Below are 22,657 nucleotides of genomic sequence, written 5' to 3'. Positions count from 1 at the left end.
TCCAGTTTGAGACCACTTTAACTTCCCTGGCTCAATGCTAGGTAACCCTGGGAATTGTAGTTTATTGTGGCACCAGATCGCTCTGCCAGATAAGGCTAAATGTCTCACAAAACTACAGTTCCAGAATTCCCTAGCACTGAGCCAGGGCAGTTAAACCTGCCTCAAACTGTATCATTTCTGCAGTGTGTTTTGGACCTAAGTATTATTTGCTATGAAGCTTTAGAAATGCAATAGCATTCCATTCGTAAATGATAGTTCCTATACAGACTTGGTGTCCCCTGAATGTGTGACTGGTAGACTGTGGCCTTTCTTGTCCACCGGAGGACACTAGAGTGATGAAGGTTGAGGAAACACCTTTGCTGTCCAAGTCGGGGTGTGGGGTAGTTTAAAAAAAACCAAAAGAAAGAAATATCAGTTTATTGTTGGATGAGAAAATATAGGAAAGCCAGAGAAAGCAAACATAGCACATAGCTAAGTCAATTTCATTTAAGAAGAAAGTGACTAATTTTTACCTGAACAACACTGTAAAACAAGCATAAATAGCTACAGAAGCCAAGATTGTATTCCTTATGGTACTGTGATAATTAAAGTCAGCAGAATAGCTCAATGTCTCCTCAGTGTGTCATTTATTTTTTGGTCTCTTGTTGGGAAGATGATATATCCATGCTTCCATTTGGCAGTGAAGATAATGTTTAGTGTGAGTTTTAGAAGAAGAAAAAACCAAAACAACCACACACTTGTGCTTTCCTAACATTAGAGTCAATAATTACGTTGATCTTATAATTAGTCCAGTATTGTGGTTCTTGAGCAAAAAATGTCAGATTTCAGCTTATAGATGTGTCCAGCAAAGTTTTTTTTATAAAGAAAAAATAAAAGTTTTTTTAAAAAAATAATGAGCTGGATGTAGATGCACTTAAGTGCATCAGAAAGAAACAGGCTAAGGTGGCAGGTAAAACTAGACTTGGAAGCTTATAGGGTATAGTATCCAAAACTCCTTTTAGGAGCACCATGCTACCTCTCAAATAGTAGTGTTTGATGGTAGTGGTTACAAATTGAGTTATCTCTTTCCAGCTGGACAGCTGGCACACTCAGGACTGTGATTTGTATCAGCAGGAGGGAGAGCTCCATTGCTATTTATATGTTTATTTCGAGACATGATGTGGTGTGACAGAAAGTTCTTTACAATGTGGCAACATCCATCTTAATGACAGCGAACCATGGCTCTCCAGGCTTTCATGCAAAGGAACAAGGTTAATTCCAGCTGTTAACATAATAGGTCGCTCCATAAAAGCCAACTGCAAGAGGCTATTGGTGGAACATATACTCTGGAATCTTACTGTTGTGCTGGTTGCTTTCTTTTTATTTATGAGTCATATGTCCATGCATGCATGCAAGCTCCCAGACAAGCACAGTGCCCAAATGAATGATGTGGAGTCTAGTTTTCTTTTTCTATACCAGTACTTGGAAAACATGTTTGAAGCGTAGCTAGTGAGAGTGGGAAGGAGAAAAATAAAGGGGTGGGCAGGAGAAAATGGTGATGGGTAAAATGGTTTCACTTCCCTCGAGCAAACATGCAATTTCCATGATTTCTTTTTAATGACCACAGTCTGATGTGAGTAGGACCTGATTTATGAAAAGCTGTGAAAGATCAGGTGGAACCCTGCAGGACGTCATTTACAGCTGCACGAATTGCACTCCATCTAATTTGTCTAGTAAAAGTGTGAGCTTATGGTGCATATCACCCAGCCCATAAATTTCATGTTTAGACTTGCTGTCTAGGGGCTGGGTCAAAAGGGGGGGGGGGAGCCAATGAATGCAGATGCTCTGAAAGGCCACATTCCCTTGGTGCACATGAGGAGACATCATAGACTCTTCACAGCAAGAGACAAATTCCTGTTCATTGATAAACTGTCCAGATGTCCTCTCCAAGGAGGAATGTAGCTAATTTATTTAATTATTTATTTGGTCTAGAAGCCTACAAGAAAGAAAAATGATACTTTACAATGCTGGTTTATTCGGGGAGTTACTTGTATTAAAAATCAGTTCACATTTTTGTCTCCATTATACCTACGTCCCAGAAATAGACATGAATAAACATGAAAGCTTTACTAGACTGTTCTAATGGTTAATCCCACCACTCTGTTTTTTATCATGTTGTTTAAACATTTCTGCCATCCCATCCCACAGTAGTGATTAAGTCAATTTATCTTTCATTGAAAGGGAGGCGTATTTTCTACTGACTGGAGAAAAACAATTTCTCCTTATTTCATTTTATATGTTTTAACAGATACCTTGGGATCCTTTAAATTATGGAGAGAGAAAACTATACATTTTAAAAAGTGGGTTTTCAAGAGACAAACAGAAGATAGCAAGGTGCATTTAGTTTATTAACTGCTAGTGTGTCACATAGATTTATTTTTGTAATGGATATTTAAAGAAATAGCTGAAGTCCAAAGTTATGGTGTGAATGTGAACAAGCAATGCATACACAAATGAGCACTTTCAGTACGGACAGTACTTCTCACAACAGCTGGACAGAAGCAAACCATTAAAAAGAAAGAAAAAAGCAGAGTATCTCCCTGGGTACCAACTAGGCACCTTGCCTAAAATGATGTCAATTTTTTACCATAAGGGATAATCTAATGTGGATAATAATGTGCATATCTTGAAAGAGTTGCATTTTGTTGTTGTTGTTGTTGTTTTGTTAGTGTTAAAGAAAGAAGGGAAGGGAGATAGTTAAGAGAAAGGACCTGGTGTAAAATGAAATGTTTAAGTATTTTAATGCTCTTTTCACATCTACCATTTTTTGTGAGGTGTCCAATACATTTTGGTAACTCTGTAAATAAGTAAGCATGAAAACAGCAAATGTAGCTTCTTAAGGAAATTAGGACTGTAAGGCGTATTTACATGGGCGGGGGGGGAGATTAATCAACGCCATAGCACTTTCTTCTGAGCAGACTATAAATAGGATTGTTCAGTTAGACACTGAATTGTTGTTTTCATTTCACTGTGAATTCATGGTGATTTCAAAAAGTACGTAACTATTTTGCATTTATAATTTTCAAATGGATGGAAATACCCTATACATTACAAACAGTATGTTTTCCCCTTCAGAAAATAACGTTTTTGTCTGTGATTTTGGAATCTACCTGCTCCTGTCCATACATGAAATCCTAAAATATGGATGCTGCTCAGTGCAGTTACTATAAAGATAGATAAATATCTCATTCAAGGTTTGTATTAATTGACACAGAAACTACCAGCCATCACTGTCTCTATGCCTTCCTGTATGGCAAATACAAAGATCTAGTATGTATCTTCTCATCCTCTCAGACTAAAACTGGTAGAATTTTAATGTCGCAAATGTGCTCATTGCTTTCAATTTTTTTGTAGCCTACAACAATTTATACTGTTAGTTCTTAACAGAGATGTTTAATGTGCTTCGGATAGGATTCTACATCCCAAATTGTCACATTCTCTTATCAGTCATCAGGTCATAACTTGCATAAAGTTACACTATGCTTCAGAGAACCAATTAATTTGATCTGACATTAAGCAAATTAATAAGTGTCATAAACCATAAAAATATTTTTAAAATAAAATAAAAATATTAAACAACTGTCATAAACTAGTCTCCTACTGGAGATTTGTTTGGTAAATTTTATAAAGCCAATTATAAACCTAGACTAAATCTCAACTAAATTACACAGCTTTGTGAAAGTTTAATCTCAAGACAAATATATTTTAAGTGATGACACTGACAAAGTAGTGATTTTGAGGCATAAAGCATTACTTGGGTTATTAACAGTAAAATCTAATACTGTATATGTCTCAGGACTAATTTCCAATGAGTTCAGTATGGTTTTCTCTCAGGTAAGTGAATAAACTTGGCTGCTTTAGACACCGCTTTCTGAACTAATTTCCCCTAGCTAAAACAATAATCTTGAACAGATATGAACTCTGTGGCCTTTAAACTGTATGTTGGACCAGGAGCCTTAGAAGTTAGGGATTGCTGGGACTGATGTTAAATTTAGATAGAAAGTGTATCTTATTTATTTATTTATGCTCTCTTGCTATAACCATGTTTATTTTATTTTAGGCCATCTAATCTCCTTCTGGACCAAAGCAGCATTGAAATCTCCGCTTTCCGCTCAACAGGTGACTGGCTGAATGGCATTCGGATAGGACAATGCAAGGACATATTCACAGGAGTGGAATACAGCTCATGCGATTCAATAGCCAAGTTTTCCTCGGAGTAAGACCATATCTTAAAATTACTTTCTTAGTTCATTTTGTACTTCTCGTGCAGTTTCCTAGTTGAAGCTTCAATGCTGAGTCCAGTTAAGCAGTTAAATATGTTTAATTAAATATTATATGTTTAATATATTTTCTAGCCATATTTATTTTCCAAAATATTGTTTTTAAGGCACTTTACAGTAATCAATAGAAAAACATGATATGATCTGACACCTAGGAAACCTATTTTCAAACATTTTTCAAATACAGATTGAGTCTCCCTTACCTGAAATGCTTGGGACCAGGGGTGTTTTGGATTTCAGAATTTTATTTTATTTTATTTGTATTATGCATTTACATACATAATGAGTTGTCTTGGAGATGACTCCCAAGTCTAAACACACCAATCATTTAAATTTCATTTACAACTTATACACATAGCCTGAAGGTAATTTTAAAGAGATTTTAAGGACATTTTCACCTGAATCAAAGTCTGTATATATAGAATTAATAGAAAGCAAAGGTGTCACTATCTTAGCTAGCCATGAAAAACAGTTTTGTTTTTTCAGAATAGTTCGAATATCAGAATTCCAGATAAGGAGGATTCAACCTATATTTTCAAATATTATTTCCATCTGTAGTTAATACAGCAACTGCTCTGCTCTGACTGGTCTTCAAACAGACCAAGTAGAATCACATGAGGTGAACATAGATTCATTTACTTTATTTTGAGATGTAAGAAATTTGTTTGGTTCACATTTTAATGAGAACTTACCAAATTCTCACTGCTAAACAGGCATGATTTACAAAGAGAATATATCCAGCACATTGGTCCTGATCAAGATCTGAAAGCTGTTTCATTGGTACAACTATATCTAAACACTTCTTTTAGATGGCTATTTGTTTCGCTCGTAGAAATATTCTCCAGTATCTTTCATCCACCTGGAAAGATTCTAGCTAGCACGATTTAGCAATAATCAACAGATGGTCATCAAACCTATGTTGTGAATTATTTTGTTGTGATACACTTTCCATGTACAATGAACTCATCAGATGTGTTCTGTTTTCCAGTGACATGAAGAAGATTGGTGTGACAATTGTGGGGCCCCAGAAAAAGCTTATTAGCAGTATTAAGTCTCTAGAAATGCATACAAAGAATGGCCCTGTTCCTGTGTAAACTACCAAAATGTTGACACTCAGGACATAACAAGAGGAAGGAAGAAGATGTTACTGCAAAGGTCATGGCAATGAGTGAGAAACAGCAAGACTTCAAAGGCACTCTTGTAACAATGTGGGAAACATGACATTGGGTGGATATTGCAAGCCCCCTAAGAGACTCATAAGATGAGTTCAATTGCCTTAAAATAGGAATTAAAAAACATTTTTTTCTATCACTTATTCTTGAAGGAGGGTGCTTTTTTCCCCTTTGTAATAATGGACTGCTCAAACATACAATGCATTTGAAAGAAAATGTTTAAAATGTTTTTAAAAATCCTTCCATGTATCTAGAGAGCCATTCAAATGTCAATGGACTGAATTCTGCAAAAGGCAAATGAACTGTGGATGTAATGCTGTGTTTTGATCGACTGTCTAGAGCAGCAAGTAAAGGATTACCCCTTGCAGTATTTTTTTAACATGTAAAAAGTATAGGTGACTAGTATTTTATTTCCTAAAATATTTCTAGTAATGATATTTGGGGTGATACCTCAGACTCGTTTGGCCATATTTGCAATGATAGTCTTGCAATATTCCGTTTCAACTGTGGAAGGAAAACATAAGTAATGTTTGAGGTGAAATGGAGGCAATAGTTCACCAATAATGTTTGTCACGGGGCTAGCTTTGATGTGTGTGTTCTTTTTTAAGAAAACAAGTCTTAACTTTTTTCTATATAAAAGGCCTATTTATTTCCCTTTAAATATGTTCCTGACTTTTATATTTATATGTGATTTTATTGGGATTTAGTGATTGCCAATTGCCAAATTCTCTCAAAATTTGGCTGCATTCTTAATATTTGAATGATTCCTTGAGACTAGTGAGATTTTCAGATTAAACAGTCCCCAATACAGACAAATTGTTTCCTTGCAGAAAGAGGTCTACATGCCCACACTAAAATGTATATAATGATGGAAGCTTTCATACACAACACACTGTGTAGTGCTAAGGAACCACTTAATAATTTTTCTATAAGGAGAAAAGTTTTGTTGAGCTGTTCATATATTTTTCACCAGTTAGCACAAGCTTGCATAATTGCATGCATTTGGAATATCTGCAGTATGCACACAGCATTGGAAGGTGCTAGATTTTTCTAACAAAGCATATGATGTGTTATTTGGTAATAAAATCATTGACATGATCTGTCCTGGGTTTAAAAAAAGAAGGGAAAGAGGAAAACCGCCTTCTTGATTCTTATACTGCTGATATCCACCTAGAGTAAATAATTATTGTATGTTTCTAAAGCTGAAATCCTAAACACAGGGGAGTAACCCACATTTAATACAGGAACTTTACTCCTCAGTAAACATATACAGGATTGTGCTGTAAGAGTCAGTGTGCAGCACTGTGTGTGTAAGTGTGAGTGTGTGTGTAAAACAATCTCTAAACCAGCATGTAACCTGTTTACAATATCTGTGATATCATTTGGCCTCTTTTGAATGCAACAGACTTCACAAGGATTGTGGAGTCATACTGTTTTAGACTTGTGATAAAAATTTTAGAGAGCATAAAAAACACCACAAATTGCTAATGTCAGAACTGGTGTAGCTTCCCTGTGCATCTCCATAACATCTCTGGCATTTTTCATATGATTTCAGTGTAAAAACAGTAATGCTCTGCTGTAACAGCAGAAATTACACACCGTCTTGCGTTCATGTTTAAGTTCCACAAGGAACTGGATCAGAATAATTGTGTCATCAGCACTTTCCTTCTTTTGGGAGTTTGATCCTCAGCTCTAAATGCAAACATTAGCGCTATCCGGAAGCAATTGGAAAGACAAATAATTCTATGGATAATCTCCATAATACCACATGGAACAAATTGTCCAGGAGTCTACACTAAATGGTTGTAAAAGCAAGATTTGTATTCATTTGCAAGTGTTCATAATAAATTTTGCCTATCCTTAATTTTCTCTCAGAGTTGAGTAACACATTGGAATATTATTCAGATTGTGCTTAGTATGAAAAATGGATTCTGTTGTTTGTTCAGGAAAAAAAATACATTATTTTGCAGAGATTTTTTAACTAGCATTTGGTCTTCTCTTTTTTACAATTTTTGTATCCAGAGGCCTCCTATTGCTCATACTCCCCTTCTTCCCCTGTACATATGTAAACATAGCAGTGTACAATTCTTAACTGTGGAGTAGAGAAAATAGAATTTTTGTGGCCATCTGCCTGTACAGGACCTGCCTTTAGCTATTATTTACATCAAACAAGCAACATAAAGTCTTCACAAAGAATATCTATCATATTATTGATTTTGTATCTTTAAACTATTGAGGTTTTTTTTTACATATATTATTTATTTCTGTTAACATATAACATAGTCTTTGCTGTACTTTAGAAACCAATAAGCAATGTAGAAGTGTGATTTTGAACTGGCAAAACAGCATTTACTTTTAACATTTATTTCAAAACGTTACTTACTGAGTTAGTTAATCATGTCATGCAATTGTAGATGGCCTGTTACTAATGTAAAATGATTTGTAGTGGGAACATTTATATTTTTATAATAAACATAATGAAAGTATTTTTTACACATTGGAATGTAGAGGTGATTGCTTCAAAGCTTAGGTTTTGTTGTTGTGTGCCTTCAAGTCGTTTCCGACTTATGACAACCCTATCACAGGGTTTTCTTGGCAAAATTTGTTCAGAGGGAGTTTGACCTTTCCTTTCTCTGAAGCTGAAAAAATGTGACTTGTCCAAGGTCACCCAATGGCTTTTCATGGCTGAGCAGGGTAACTCTGCAATAATATCTAAAGCAAAAATCAGATTTAGGATACATCTTCATTTTATACCATAATTCAAAAGGCAAGTGTGTGCAGAAGGAGACTTTGTTGTTCTAGATAAGTCTCAGATCTTCTCATCCAACATGTCTAATGTAGTATAATGTCATGTACTAGGTATCTGGACTAGTATGCTACATGTTCCTGCTGCTGTATTAGAAACAGATGTCTAGGCTTTCTAATACCACTAATCATCTATTTAGAGAAATCAATTATATGTCATCTGGTATTACTGTTGCTATGATTAAGCATCAGCACCCTTCAATCTTATAACTGCCTTTGTCAAATAGCATGTGATGGAAAAAAACCAAGGTTTCAGTTTACACTAATCTTCTTGACATGACAAGATAGAATCTAGGGACTCTCCAGCCCCCTCAAGTGATCTAATCACCAGCCTACAACTAAAATGATGAATATTTTTTGTTGTTACTATTTGTGAAAAATATGTTCTACTGAAATCTTCTTCTTCCATGAAAAATGAGCATCTTTTCCCTTATGAAGCTAAGTGCACATCCACAAACACCCACAACAAGCACAACTGGACATGTTGATTCATCAGAAAGATATAACAACTCAGCCAGTGTTACTCCTTTTTATCATAGAATCAATAGTTACTATATTCCAGTACTACATATTTTACAGAAATGCATAAAGGCACCTCTTAAAGATACACACATTTTTGCAGACATTGACAATTACAAAAAGAAAACCTTCCTATCTCATAGAGGCTCACAAAAAAAGTTGGTTTTGAAGTTGGTTGGTTTTTTGTTTTTTTTTAATCTCATTTACTGTAGAAAGACAAAAAGAAGTCTGGATTTACATTCCTGTGTCTATCTAATAAGTTTAGACAGAGGAATCTGTGTATATACTCTCCACAGAAACAGAGAGGCTATGCTCAGGTCCATGTAAGCAAACATTCTGTGTACATTTCAGGATTAGGATCTACTCTGCAAAGGGAGCTTCATACCAATTTATGGAACCACATGTTGCTTGGCGATATGTTAGTGTCATATGAACACATAAGTTTTTCTTACCCTTACATATATCTTTTTTAGGTTGCTGTGGAATCTGGTGTTTTCCTCTCCCTCAGCAGTGCTTGACCTCCCCCAAGATCTGCTGTACAGTCTCCTTCCCTACCTGCCAGTCCATGGCCATTCCATGCCCCAGTCAGATAGAACTGGAGAATACCTGGCCATATCCCCATGGCCAGCCATGAAACTATTATAGCAGCACTAAGCCCCCCAGAATGTGGATCTCAGTGCTTCTGTAATCATTTTGCATCTGGATATGGGGACATTGCCAGATACTTCTCCAGTCCTACCCAATCCCCATTATGTATTAAATGACCATGCAGCTGTACAGAAACGGTATTGTAAACTGAAGATATGGCTCAGCCTAGCACATGTCATCATGCAGAACTATTATGCTTTGCTGATATATGCTGGGCCATTGAGTGTCTCGTCTGTTCATGAGAAATTGGTTCAGCATCCATATACTTAGCTTTATGCAGTAACATATCTCCTTACAAATGTTGCCATAATACCACTGCTATGCCAGAATGGTTTCTGAGGTTGCTGAAATGGACCTCTTCAAATCCCAAAGTATCAGTAAAGCTTGGAATTTGAATATAAGCAGAACATTCCCTGGAACTCTCACTAGACGCCAATCTAGTATCATATTTTTGGATATATCATGAAATGATAAAACTTACTGAAAAATACTGAAAGGTGGTAGGAAAAAATGAAGACCACACTATCAATAGAAGGAAGCCACAGACCGGAGCAGAGAGACGGATGGATGGAGCTCTTGAAGGCATCTCATGCATAGGGTCATTGCAAGCTGAAGCCAACATAACTGTAAATAACAACAAATATTACTTGCTGGTGGATTGAGCCCCAGTTGTGTTTTATGACATTGAAAAATAATTGTTACATGAAAACCAGCACATTTCATGGAATGTATTTTTCCTTGTTTATGTTAATCAGGGATATTAAGAAAGAGTAACCACTGAGTTCATTTTTTAAAAACGGCACCATTTCTCTTCTGTATAACAGAGACAAAAATCTAATAATCACATGGTGACTGTGCAATCGTCATTCATTTTACTATGGCCCATTAAAATAAATGACCAGATGAGATGAGCAAAAAAGCTCCATGACAGGTGTTCTGGTAGATGTAATCATTTTATGTTGATTCATATCTTAGCTCTCCCAGTTAGTGTTATGGGAAAGATGAACAAAAACTGGTTGGGGCACCTCTTCCAGTATGTATTTGCCTTCATTCTGTGAGTTAAAGGCCAGGGCATTAGGTTAAGCCACATGGGATAATAAAGGCAAATAAGTATTTGTTTGTATGAATTTGGCAAGAAACATAAGTCCTGCTTTAGTTCAAAGTCTGGGATCTCTTTTGCTAATAGGAAGATGCCCAAATGCTGTAAAACTTGTTTCAACCCTGACAAGTTTTATTTATTGGGCTCTCCCCTCACAACCCCCTCCTCATTTTAAAAGCATCCTGTAATGTTCAGTCTGCCTTGGATGTTCATAACAGGAAGAATAATTTATAGCCTTCTCTGTGCCTTAAAGTTTTATGTGCCTTGCTAAAGCAAGGATCATTTTAAAACACCAGTGTGTAGAATTGCTTTTGCATATTAAGCACTGCCTTGCAAGAAGAATGGGAGGACTGGGAAATGTTCTAATCCTATATTTAAAATTAACTGAGAATGATGAAAGACATCCTGCTTTATTATTGTGCAGGGAACTTGTATGGTACATATATTTTCATTCACTTTCCTTCCTACTGTGAAAAGTAAGATATGCTGAAAGCAAAAGGCAGACAGGGTAGGAATTTCAAAATGCTTTGAATTGAGTATTGCTTTATTATGCATACTGTCAGGTTCAACAACAGCACTGTGCCCCACTGGCCTCTGCTTCAGAACCAGTTTTAAAAATATTCTCTTTCTTTTTCATGTTAACAGAACAAGTCTATCTGGAACACGAATCAATATGAGAACTATCATTCTGTTGCAAGAATGGCAGGAGATTAGGATCTGAGCAAGGATTTAAACTGGGGGGGTGGGTGGGTTGTCCAGGAACAGTTTAGGCAAATTATAGTTGCCTGCCAGATCTCTGTAGCCTAAAAGATATTTAGCCAGGGAAAGGCATCAGATCCTGTTTGATCTTGGAAGCTAAGCAGGGTCGTACCTTGACAGGAGACCACCAATGGAAACTAAGTGCTGCAGGCTATATTTCAGAAGAAGGAACTGGAAAAACCACTTCCTAATAGCCCTTGTTTTAGATAACTTTATGAAATTCATGGAATCTCCATAAGTCACCAGGAGACATGGCACACACACAGGGTCAATATGGATACCAGCTTCTTCCAAATTAAACGTAAGATACTTTATTTCTTAGGAGACAAGAATTTAGTATAGACTACAGCAGATCCTTCCCATCCACAGGGGCTCAGTCCTGCTCCCTCCCCCATGAATGGGAAACATTAATCACTGCCCACTTTTCCAGGGGACATGGAGAAGCAGAGATAGGGAAAGGAATGGAAAAGATGTTATCCAAAATTTCCCTTTTGCTAAGTGGGGATTCAGCAAAGGAATTTTGTCTGAAAAAATAAGCCTCCTTCACAGAGTTAATGCATGTCTAATTCTTATAGTAGAGCAATAAAATTCAGTCTCTACAACTATATGATTTTGTATCCACACTTCCTTTAACTTATGATGTGGGACTCCTGACAGAAAATTACAATGAAATAAGAGAAACCACACAATTATCTCTAACAAAGTGTCCACAGTTTGCTTGCTATTGCAACTGATATTGGAAGCTAAACAGTGAAATTGCCAGGATACCTAATGGGGTACAAGAATGCTTCTTTCAACCATCCATAACACTTTCAGAAAATAGCACTGGCAATGGAGGTTTTCCTGATTTTCTTGCTTGTTTTTCCTGGATTAGTTCTTTATACCAAGGTTGGGCACAGGGTGGCCCACAAGCCACATGCTGTGGTTGGATCCCACTTTTGTGGGATCCACCAATTCATCAACCCCAATCTTGGGGGGGAAAGTGCAATTTTCAGTCAATTTTGCCCCAAACCCATGCAGAAATCCCTCAAATGCATGAGACCAAGCAAAACTACCTCCAGCACATCCCTACAGGCAACTCACAACACCAAATACCCTCATTTTCCACTGCAATCACAATGTCACTGCTTGCTGCCATTTTGAGATGAAATGCAGAGGACAGAGGAAATATTTCAGCTTGTTCTGATGGGTGCAACCTGTGATGGTGCCAGAGTTGCCCACGTTTGCTTTACTTGGATCCTCTGCACACTTTTTCTGCAGAAGTAAATTCTTTTGCACTCAGTGGGGATTTAAAGACACATTCCTAAATTCTATAGCTCAGGACGTGCCATACTCATGGCAAATCCATGTTCAGTTGGAGAAGGAAAGCTTCTAATGCAGTGAAATGTATCCATGTTTTCTCATTATGTAAATGTGTATATTATATTAAATGCATTGCTTCAACCCCCTTCCCATGATTCAAGAGTCAGCATTCTTCTGCAGGCATTTGAAATGTGTACACTTTTCGATGCATAGTTTCCAAATTTATTCTTTTCCCCCAGAGAAGTTGTCTGCAGCCAGAGGCATGGGAAGATCCTGGAGGGGAAACTGTGTCCAGCTCACTGATAATTCAAAAAATGCAGATTGTCTGAGTCCAACATATTTAACCTGAGACTGGATTCAAATTTCTCACATATCAATATATATATATATATATATATATATAGAGAGAGAGAGAGAGAGAGAGAGAGAGAGAGAGAGAGAGAGACTTGCCTTGCTCATCTCAATTCCCCTCTCCCTTGCTTTCTACTTTTGGGGGAAGCAAGGGTACCACTTTCTATGCACCCTATGCAACTGAATATTGCAAATGCAACCACAATTGAAATCCCAATATGTATTTTAGCAACAATACAACAAATTACAACAAATTAAAGGCAACTTTAAAGCCCTATTTAAAAAAAAACGCACAAAACAAATGCAAATAATAATAAATAATAATAAAATGAAATACAGAGGTTCCAATGAAATTACGTTTTCATTCCTTTCTAAATATATAACTGAAAATACCACTATGAATAGTCCCTATGAATTATCGGTTCAATAATTCAAAGTGAAAAGGGCCTACTTCTTAACCCTGGTAAATGCAGTTTCTCTCTAGCATTCCTTCTGTTGCTGAACTCAGCTAATCAATACAGCTTATTCCTTAAAGTTTTTCCCCCATTGGGCCAAACCAATGATTCATAGGTATTATACAGGCCTCACCTGATAGCATGATATTTGCTGAAAAAATATGTGGATCAAGTGCAAGGGCATGCCAGTTATTCTTCCAAACACAATTAAGGAAACAAAACAAACAAAACTGAAGCACACTGAGTATGGTTGCATTTCGAAAGAGCTCCCTGACCCTCACCAGCTTCCCTTTTCAGTTACGATGCATGAGCACTCCAAATTCACGGAGTACTGCACAACTCAGAGATAAGACTGAAAATTCTTCCTTTAAGATGGGGTGGGAATCCTACAGCATTCCAAATGTTTCTATATTGCAAATACCTACAGTTCTAATGAGCATAGCCAACAAAATGCTGACAGTTGCAATCCAACAACATCTAGAAGGGCTCAAGATTCCCACCCATGCTTTAAGAGCTGAAATGGTATTCAAAGGCTCGTTACAGACGGGCCCTTCCGGCGCCCCCTTTACGTGCTAGGGGTTGGCCGAGGACCTAGCATCCACACCGGCCTCACCCCTAGCACTTGATGGGGGCGTAATAATGGTGGCACCCTATACACATGGGTGCTGCCATTATTACGTGCCGGACGCGTAGCGTCCACACGTCGTGCCCCGGATATGACGCCGCGAGTACGTGAGTAGCGCCTCGCGGCATCACATCCAGGGCAGAAGAAGAAGCGCCATTTCAGCGCTTCTTATTTGCAGCGCGGAGGTGTCATGCGGTTTGGCTGCTGCGACTCCCCCACGCTGCAACCAGCAGCAGCGTGAGACCGCCCCTTCTGGGCGGTCTGTAACACGCCAAAGTATAAGCTGAAATCCTATTGCTAGTGCCAAGTAAATTAGACCCACTGGATCAACTGCATCTAGCTGTTTGTGAGCTCAACAGTTCACTCATTTGGTTTATTCTAGTTGAGATTGAAGGGGAGGGAAACTGAGGCCTTTTCTGTACGGGCCAAAAGGCCTGCTTCCTCCATTCTGGTATCATCTTGTTCAAATGATGGAGGTCCCAAATCCTGGTTCTGGTGTTAGTAGTCTGGACAGCATCTGACACATTCTGCATCAGAACCAGAATGTATAACAAAATTAAAATGGAGTAAAATAATAATACTGTTCCTAAAACCGTGGTAGCTGTCTTCATGGGCATCCCAGTGTATTCACCACTGCTATGGCTCCTTCCTTTGCTTCAACCTCCCTGTAAAGATATAAGGGCAAAGTGGACAGAATTAAAACCACATACTCCACCAGAACCTACTTATAACAAAGGCTGGGATAAAAATCTAATGGGTTACCATGGATTGCCGTTCAAAGACAGGGCCTTTTCAGTAGAGCTACTCCAGTTGTGGAATGTTATCCTAAAAAAAGGCTCACTTGGTACCCACATCATGATATTTTTTAAGCCATAGGAAATCTGTATGATATGACTCTTATTTACCCTGGAACTGGAATATCATATCAACATCTTAAATGATTTTACTTCTGTTGTGGAATATTTTGATATTGCCATATATGTATGTATGTATGTATTTATTTATTGTGATATTCATTTTGATTTTAGGAGGGTTTTTTTATTTAACATTTATTGTTAACCATCCATAGGACATTGCTAACTGGGCCAATTATGTAAAGCATATAAAGCAATATGTACAGATGTTCTGCACAGGCAATTTAGTTACATCCACATAACTAAATAACATCTGTTGGACTGACTATTTTCAGCCCAGTTTAAGAGCCAGAAGCTGGATTGGGCAAAGAAGTTCCATTCAGCTTCTGATCAGGGTGCAAGAAAAATCCAGGCACAGGTTTCCACCTCTTTCCTACAAGTGGGCAAGTTTGCAACAAGGACTTGTGACAGTGGTCCCATTTCTGATATTTGTAGCCTTGCTCACTGGTGGGAGCAGGCTGGAAACAGGGATCTAGCCAAGGGGGGAGGGGGTCCTTGGGCTCTGGACCCGCCTTCCTTTAGATAAAATGAATGGTGCGTGCCGCTGAGCCGCCGCACCCAAGCCCATTTATAATGGTGGCACTTAGTCTAGACCCCCCCCTTCCCAAAATCCTGTCTACGTCCTGCTGGGAACATCATTCTCCTTGTGCCCTGATAAAAAGAAGAACAGTCTTCCTTTGCCCAATCTTGTTGCTTGCTCTTAAGGGGGTTGCATTTGCATAGTTTTACAGTAAGACTATATGGTCTTACTGAAAACATAACTCTAGGTTACAAATCTGTTACTGCAATACTGAATGCCAGCCATGGGCTTCACAATGAAGTGTTGCTACATGACCCATATTTTCCTTTGTGAGGAAAAAATTCAATAAGCTGATAAAATCTGCCGATTTAGGTAAGGTCAATTTTTCTACACCATGACATTTTTTAAGAGACAGGAATCAAAATCTAATAAATGAGCTCAGATTGCTGAAAAAGACACTGCTAGAGTAAACTGTTACAGCTATGAGACATCTTAGAGTTTATATTGCGTTATCAGTGTATCTGGCACTATTAAAATAGACATGAAAATTTCCCAGGCAAAATGATCTGTGTTTGCATATCAGGCCACCATACCACTGAAATTTCCCCTTTTCACACTCTATAAAACTAACATGGACTTTGGAGACACAGAGAGAAAAAGAGAGAGTTAAGTCATTGAGGTGGAATGAAACATTCCTTTGATAGTACACTCTTAAGGACTTTGGGGAAGACCCTGCCACTTTTAGGCAAAAAGAGCATTTATATCTTCTGTGGGGGGGGAAATTGTTGAAGTCATAGGGGACACATTTGAAATTTTATGTATGCATTTGTGAAGGGATGGTTAATTTCTCCACTGGCGGGGGAGAGAAAGAGAAAGAAGGTGTACCTGAAATATCAGGACTTGCTATATCAGAGAAACGTTAAAGGTTCCAAGGGTGTATTCAAGTTTCCTTCATTTATTCTCAACAAATCATAATATTACTGCTGTGATTATATCTTACTCTAGAGATCTCAGGTGAGAAACTGAATGCAAAGTGAAAGTGATATATCTTATATATTTTCCCAGAACAAAATAGTAGTGTGGAGGAGTGAAAGAATCACATATGGCTGTATTCAAGAGTTCTCTCTCAGTTTCTTCCATCATCACATCAAACATTTTTAATAACAATATCAAGAACAATAATACCAAGAATAATATATAAGGCTATTAAGTATGTAAACATATTTAATAATATTTAAGCATATTAAATATTTTATCATATTTAACAATAAGCAATAGCAGAAAGCATACTTACTTGAACAAAATCAATATCTTAAAATACAATCACTAGTTATAGGACATAAGAGGTATGCTCCTTCTTCAACCTAAGACTCATCTGAAAAACCTCACCAGTGGCATTACCTTCCCATGGTGGTGGGATTGCATGTTCCTGTGAGGCAAGAAACTCACAAATGCAATAGTGCTACTAGTAGAGTCTGCTTCTTAATGCAAAAGTCTGACCAAATCATGTCAATAAGACTTCAGGAAAAGTCAATATAATGTTAATCCAAGTTTATGCTCCAACTGTAGAGGCAGAAGAAGAAGAAATTGAAGGATTCTATGCTGGAATCCAGGAAAAATTGATCTCACACCAAAATAGGAATTCTTGTTAATCATCAGGGATTGGGGTGCAAAAATAAGAAACAGAGGAAAATCAGACTGTTGGAAAATTTGGTCACAGATCAAGAAATGAAGCAGGAGACCGACTGACTGAAATTTGTAAGGCCAATAATTTGTTCATTGCAAACACATTCTTCAAGCAACTATGGATTACTTTTAAAGAAATGGGTGTGTCACAACATTTAATTGTCCTGATATGTAACCTGTACTCAGGATAGGAAGTTATTATTAGGGCAGAATACAGAGAAATGCAGCGGTTTCCAATTGGCAAGAGGGCCAGGCAAGACTTCATTTTATCATCCCATCTGGTTAACCTGTATGCTGAACATACCATATGTAAAGCAGAATTAAACTCAGTGGAAGAAGATGTGAAAATTGGAGGAAGGAACATCAACATTTTAAGATAATACTAGCAGAAAATAGAAGACTTAGAATGATTGTTGAAGAAGTCATGGAAGAAAGTGCAAAGGTGGGTTTACAGTTGAATATTAAGAAAACAAGAATAATGACTACAGATATTTTGCCTAATTCTAAAGTAGATGATGAAAACATTGAAATAGTTTATGATTTCCCATGCCTTGGCTCAATCATTAATCAGAATGGGGACGCAATCAAGAAATCAGAAGAGTAGGATTTGGAAGGACATATAAAGGAACTAAAAAAGATCCTCAAGTGTAAAGATATATCATTGAATACCAAAGTTAGACTTGTCCATGCCATTGTATTGCACATTTCTATGTATAGTTGTGAAATCTGGACAGTGAAGATAACTAATAGGAAGAAAGTCAACTTATTTGAAAAGTGGCAGTCTAAAAGGCATAATATAGGCCCTGTGCAGACTGGCACTTTGGGCCAGCCTGGGGACACAGTCGGGGCATAACGTTTCTATGACACACGCCCCAGCTCTGCTCCAAGGTATCATGGCATCATGCACTGCACTACATGGCACATGGCCTTACGGCACTCCTCCGGCACTGCATCTGCATGATGCAGCGCAGAAGGAGCGCCATATAGCTGTGCTGCCATGGCTATCGCATCCCTTTCCAGGGCATAAAAAAGAACCACTTTTTGTGGCTCCTTTTCATGCCCTGGAAAGGCTGGATAGGGGCTGCAGCATGCGGTTACCATGACCCTGATCTGGCCATGTGGTCTGCACAGCCTTATGAACTGCTAATAAAATAAATAGGCTCTAGAGCAAATCAAGCCTGAATTCTCTCTAGAAACAATGACAAAATTTCAAGATGACTAAATGGAAACTATTATACTTTGACCATATCATGAGAAGGCATGAGTCACTCTAAAGGACAATAAAATTTAGTAAGGTAGACAGAACAGAAAAAGAGGAAGACTGCATTCCAGATCACTAGACTTAAGGAAGCCATAGCCCTGAGTCTGCAAGACCTGAGTAGGGCTGTTGATTGTATGTAATTGTATTTCTACTATTTTTTTTTAATCCGCCTCGACCTGAAGGGAGATGCGGGCTAAAATTATTATTGATGATGATGATGATGATGATGATGATGATGATGATGATGATGATAGGAAGTCTCTTGGAAGTCTCTCATTCATAGGGTTGTCATAAGTTGAAGTCAACGTGATGGCAGTTAACAACAACAAAGTCCAAAAAAGAGTAGACCCACTCAATGGTAAGTCAACATTTAGTGAATACCATTCATTCAAAGTGTCTATTCCCGATGTAACTACCAACTGGATTTAGGGCTTTGTGCTTCCTGCATAAATTCAGTTTTACATGGACACACTGTAATACCATTTTTAAAAGTTAGCTTATCCTAAATGTAGGGTACAAGTGGAGAAATACAGACTACTGCCCCAAACATTACAATTCAGCCCCTGATGTAGGTTTGAATTGCAAGCTTCTAAATTGATCTGCTCCCATGCATTCAATAACAGCTTGTAATGCAGATATTAAGCAGGAAAAGGTTTTCTTTCCATGGAAATAAAGAGATGCATTTGAAGAAACTCGTTTTTTACATGTCAAGCTGCTAATAAAACACACACAACTGGAATCACTGAAAAGTTGGCAGTGCACTGCTGAGGATGGTCTCTAACCGCAGTTTTACAACAGTTCTACATAAACAGGAAGTGAAGTCTAAAGCAGTAATAGATGTACAATGCCTTGGAAAGATGTTTTTAAGTAACTGTATCTAAGCAGAGGTGAGGAATCTTTAGCTGTCAAAGTGTTTTAGATATCAACTGCTATTGTGTTTTTCCATTGGCCATGTTGGGTGAGGCTGATGGGAAAAGTTAACCAAAACATTTGGAAAGCCAAAGTCCCACCACCTCTGATCTAAGGAAAGAAAGACTTCCCAGCTTAAGGTAGAACTATTCACAGAAGCAGAAGCTAAGGGAAAATAAAAGGACAGTAAAGTAGCAGGAACTTGAGGGAAGGAGACAGAAAAAACAACAGAAAGAGGCAGAGACAAAAGAAAGAGAAGAAGGAAACGGGAAGATTAGGATGCAAGGAAGTACAGTAAACTTACTGACAAGGGGCTGGCTGGAGAAGGCTATTGCAAGGAGCAAAGAAGGTAGAAGAGGAAAACACTGTACCACCCTATGACAGCATGCTTTAATATTCCCTTTGGGGAGCACCTTGCTGTTTTATCTTTCAGGATATTTTATTAAGTTTCTAAAAGCAGAAGTAACATTTAGTATCTCATGCTAGTTTCTATGCAAGTTCTGTATTCTCTATTATATGTGCCACATGCAGCATCCATTTTATTCCATCTGGCTTATTTCAGTATTGGGCATACATTTAGTGACATATCCATCTTACACCTGCATGTGTTTTCTTTTTCATTGCAGAGGTGGGTATTCTCTTGTACCCTCTGCAGCAACAGACCCACCCTGACTCCATGGTTTTGCTGCAATAGCCCCTCAGAATTGCAATTCTGTGGCTGGTGAAGAGTATGAGAAATTAGAGAAGGGCCTGAGATTCCAGTTCATTTCAATGAAATATGTTATCACTCTGCATCTGGTTATTGGAGCATATCCAGAAGCTTCTTCAGTCCCCTCTTCACTGCCCCTCAGGTATGGAATGGCTGTTCAGAGGGGCTGTCACAGTAAAACCATGAGTCCCAGAAGTGGCATCTGGGGAGCCATTGTGGAATTCTACCTGTAGTGTTGGATCTTGCCGTTTACTTCTGAAATGCAGATGGTCAGTAACAGACATCCTGTATAAATCACTTTTAGAAAGAACCCCTTCCTCCCAAGTGTTTTAAAGCAGAAATAAAGGGAATACCTCTGTAAATGAAAGTATTAGTAAGGTAACAGAGATTGACCAAGCAACAATCAATCCCTAATCCAAAATATTCAGGACTAGAAATGTTTTGGATTTCAGAGTTTTTGGTATTTTGGAATATTTGTGTATGCATAATGAGATATTTTGGAACTAGACCCACATCTGATCATGAAATTCATTTATGTTTGTATACACATTATACACATAACCTGAAGATAATTTTGTACACAATATTTTAATTTTTTTTTTGCATGAAACAAAGTTTGTGTACATTGAACCATCAGAAAGCAAAGGTGTCACTATCTTAGCAGCATGTGTGAACAATTTGGATTTTGGAATATTTTGGATTTCAGAATTGCAGAGAAGGGAGACTCCACTTGTAATCAAGTTTTATGGTTTCACCATACATTGAGAATTTTATGAGTCCTTTAAGGACTTTGATTGCGACTCTTTCCGCCTCTCAGTGGGCCCAAACAGACAGACAAAATAAAGCTGCTTCGGGTCTCTTTGGAGATATGCTCTTTAAATGACACACGCTTCTTAAGAGGCCAGAAGTTGTGCCAAAGCTGTGCTTCAGTCCTTAGGACTAGAGTGTGACTTTGGCACGGTTTCCAACCTCTTAGGACTCATGCATCATTTAAAGAGAATACCTCCAAAGAGACTCGTGTAGCAGCTTTATTTTGGCCTGTCTGTTCAGGCCCAGTATTACTTTTCTCATTTAATCGAAGCACTTGAAACAGCTTTTGGGAAGAGGGAGAAAAAAAGTCTAGATCACATAATTTAATTAAGCTTGCACACCTTTAGCTGTTGCTGTCTTTTAAGAGCTATAAGTAGATGAGAACGTGCAGCTGTAAATGTTTTACAGGCTGTTCTTTTGGGACTGGAGAAATGCTGCATGTTAATGGTGCATCACGTCTTCCTGATTTAGTGTGCCATGAAGCCCTTGTAAGAGTAGAGATTACCTTTAATTCTCTAGGCTTTATGCCATTGCTGTGTAACCCAAGTATACCTAGAAATTAAAAATTAAATTCTGTTGCTAAACTCAAAAGGAGGAAGAGAAAATATGATTTCCAGGGTTTGTTTGTTTTTTTTACCCTCAAGGAGGCCATAGAAATTATTCCAACAATAGATATAGTTAAATATTCTACTAGATGTAGTTATACTAGATATAGATATTTATATTATCCACCCAGGATACAATTTTAACTCACTGAGGTCACTATTTCCTTTGGCATTGCCTTCAAAGAGATTAGTATTGTATGCAAAAGTATCATTTTCTTTCTTGTTATTGTGCAAAATCCCTGCAAAATCATTAGTATATTTAACTTTTGTAATATTCCCCTGAGGTTAGAGAGACACTTTTGTTCTCATCTTACCAATGGGAAGTACGAACACAATGGGAGATTTTTCCAAACATCTTCAAAAGAAACTTCTCTGAAATGAAAGTGAAGGAAGCTTTCATAAGATATGAAGCGTATTGTCTCCCTAAGATCAAAATGGCTTGTCTCTCATATAATACCTCCACATGCACTCATTCTGAGGCCAGGTACTAAATTAGTATGACACAGAAGAACGTAAGACATTGCTTTATACCAAGGCAGACTATTAGTCAATTCAGCTCACCATGGCCTCCATTAACTGGTGACCACTTTGCAGGGTTTCAGAGAAAACATCTTCCCATCCTGGAGATGCTAGAGATTGCATCAGGGACCAGGAGATGCTAAAGACTGAATCTGGAACCTTGTGGATGCAAAGCATGTGCTCTACCATACAGTTAAGCCTCTTCCCAAGTATGATATCTGGGGAACTTGTGTATTGTAGCACAGCACTGGTACTGTCATAGAGTTCATCAAAGTGTATCCACAAAGAACTGGGAAATGCTTCTGCCTGAATATGTGCAATACTTCAGATAGTCAGCATAGACTAATTGCTATACGGGTTGTTGTTTTTTACCCCATGCCTCTTCTACTTCTCAGTTCTAGATCACATAGGTCTGTGATTTTCTACTGGTGTTATTGCTATTGCAGCTAGGGGTCAATAGGGTTGTTGTTGTTGTTTGGCAAGCCACTTGAATAATCTCTAAAATGAAAGTTTTATTTTCTTAAAACAAAATCCCAATTAATTTAGTGAGTCATAATGAATAAAATATTTACAGTCTTCCTAACGAATACCAGTGAGTTGCTACTGAAAATGAAATAGATTAGAAAGATTTCCTATGGAAAGGGACAGAGGGTTGTCTCTCTTTAAAAAC

At 37.8% G+C, this 22,657-nt stretch overlaps 1 protein-coding gene across 3 annotated transcripts in view; it reads left to right on the top strand.

Annotated features, from left to right (window-relative positions):
- The window catches only part of LOC121917186 (ephrin type-A receptor 3), a 295,195-nt gene extending 289,196 nt beyond the window's left edge, over window positions 1–5,999 (top strand). For 2 of the 3 annotated variants that reach the window (XM_042442910.1, XM_042442909.1), the window contains exons 16-17: window positions 4,100–4,255; window positions 5,308–5,999. In XM_042442910.1, the coding sequence (XP_042298844.1) occupies window positions 4,100–4,255; window positions 5,308–5,413 (262 nt within the window). In that variant the 3' untranslated portion in view covers window positions 5,414–5,999. Of the gene's footprint in view, window positions 1–4,099; window positions 4,256–5,307 lie in introns of those variants that run through there. The other variant, XM_042442911.1, reaches the window with a different exon arrangement.
- The last annotated feature ends 16,658 nt before the right edge of the window (window positions 6,000–22,657 follow it).

This window comes from Sceloporus undulatus, unplaced genomic scaffold, assembly GCF_019175285.1.
Source record: "Sceloporus undulatus isolate JIND9_A2432 ecotype Alabama unplaced genomic scaffold, SceUnd_v1.1 scaffold_12, whole genome shotgun sequence".
Taxonomy (NCBI): Eukaryota; Metazoa; Chordata; class Lepidosauria; order Squamata; family Phrynosomatidae; genus Sceloporus; species Sceloporus undulatus.
The sequence above is the reverse complement of the archived record's forward strand: the minus strand, read 5'-3'. Positions and strand labels throughout refer to the sequence as shown.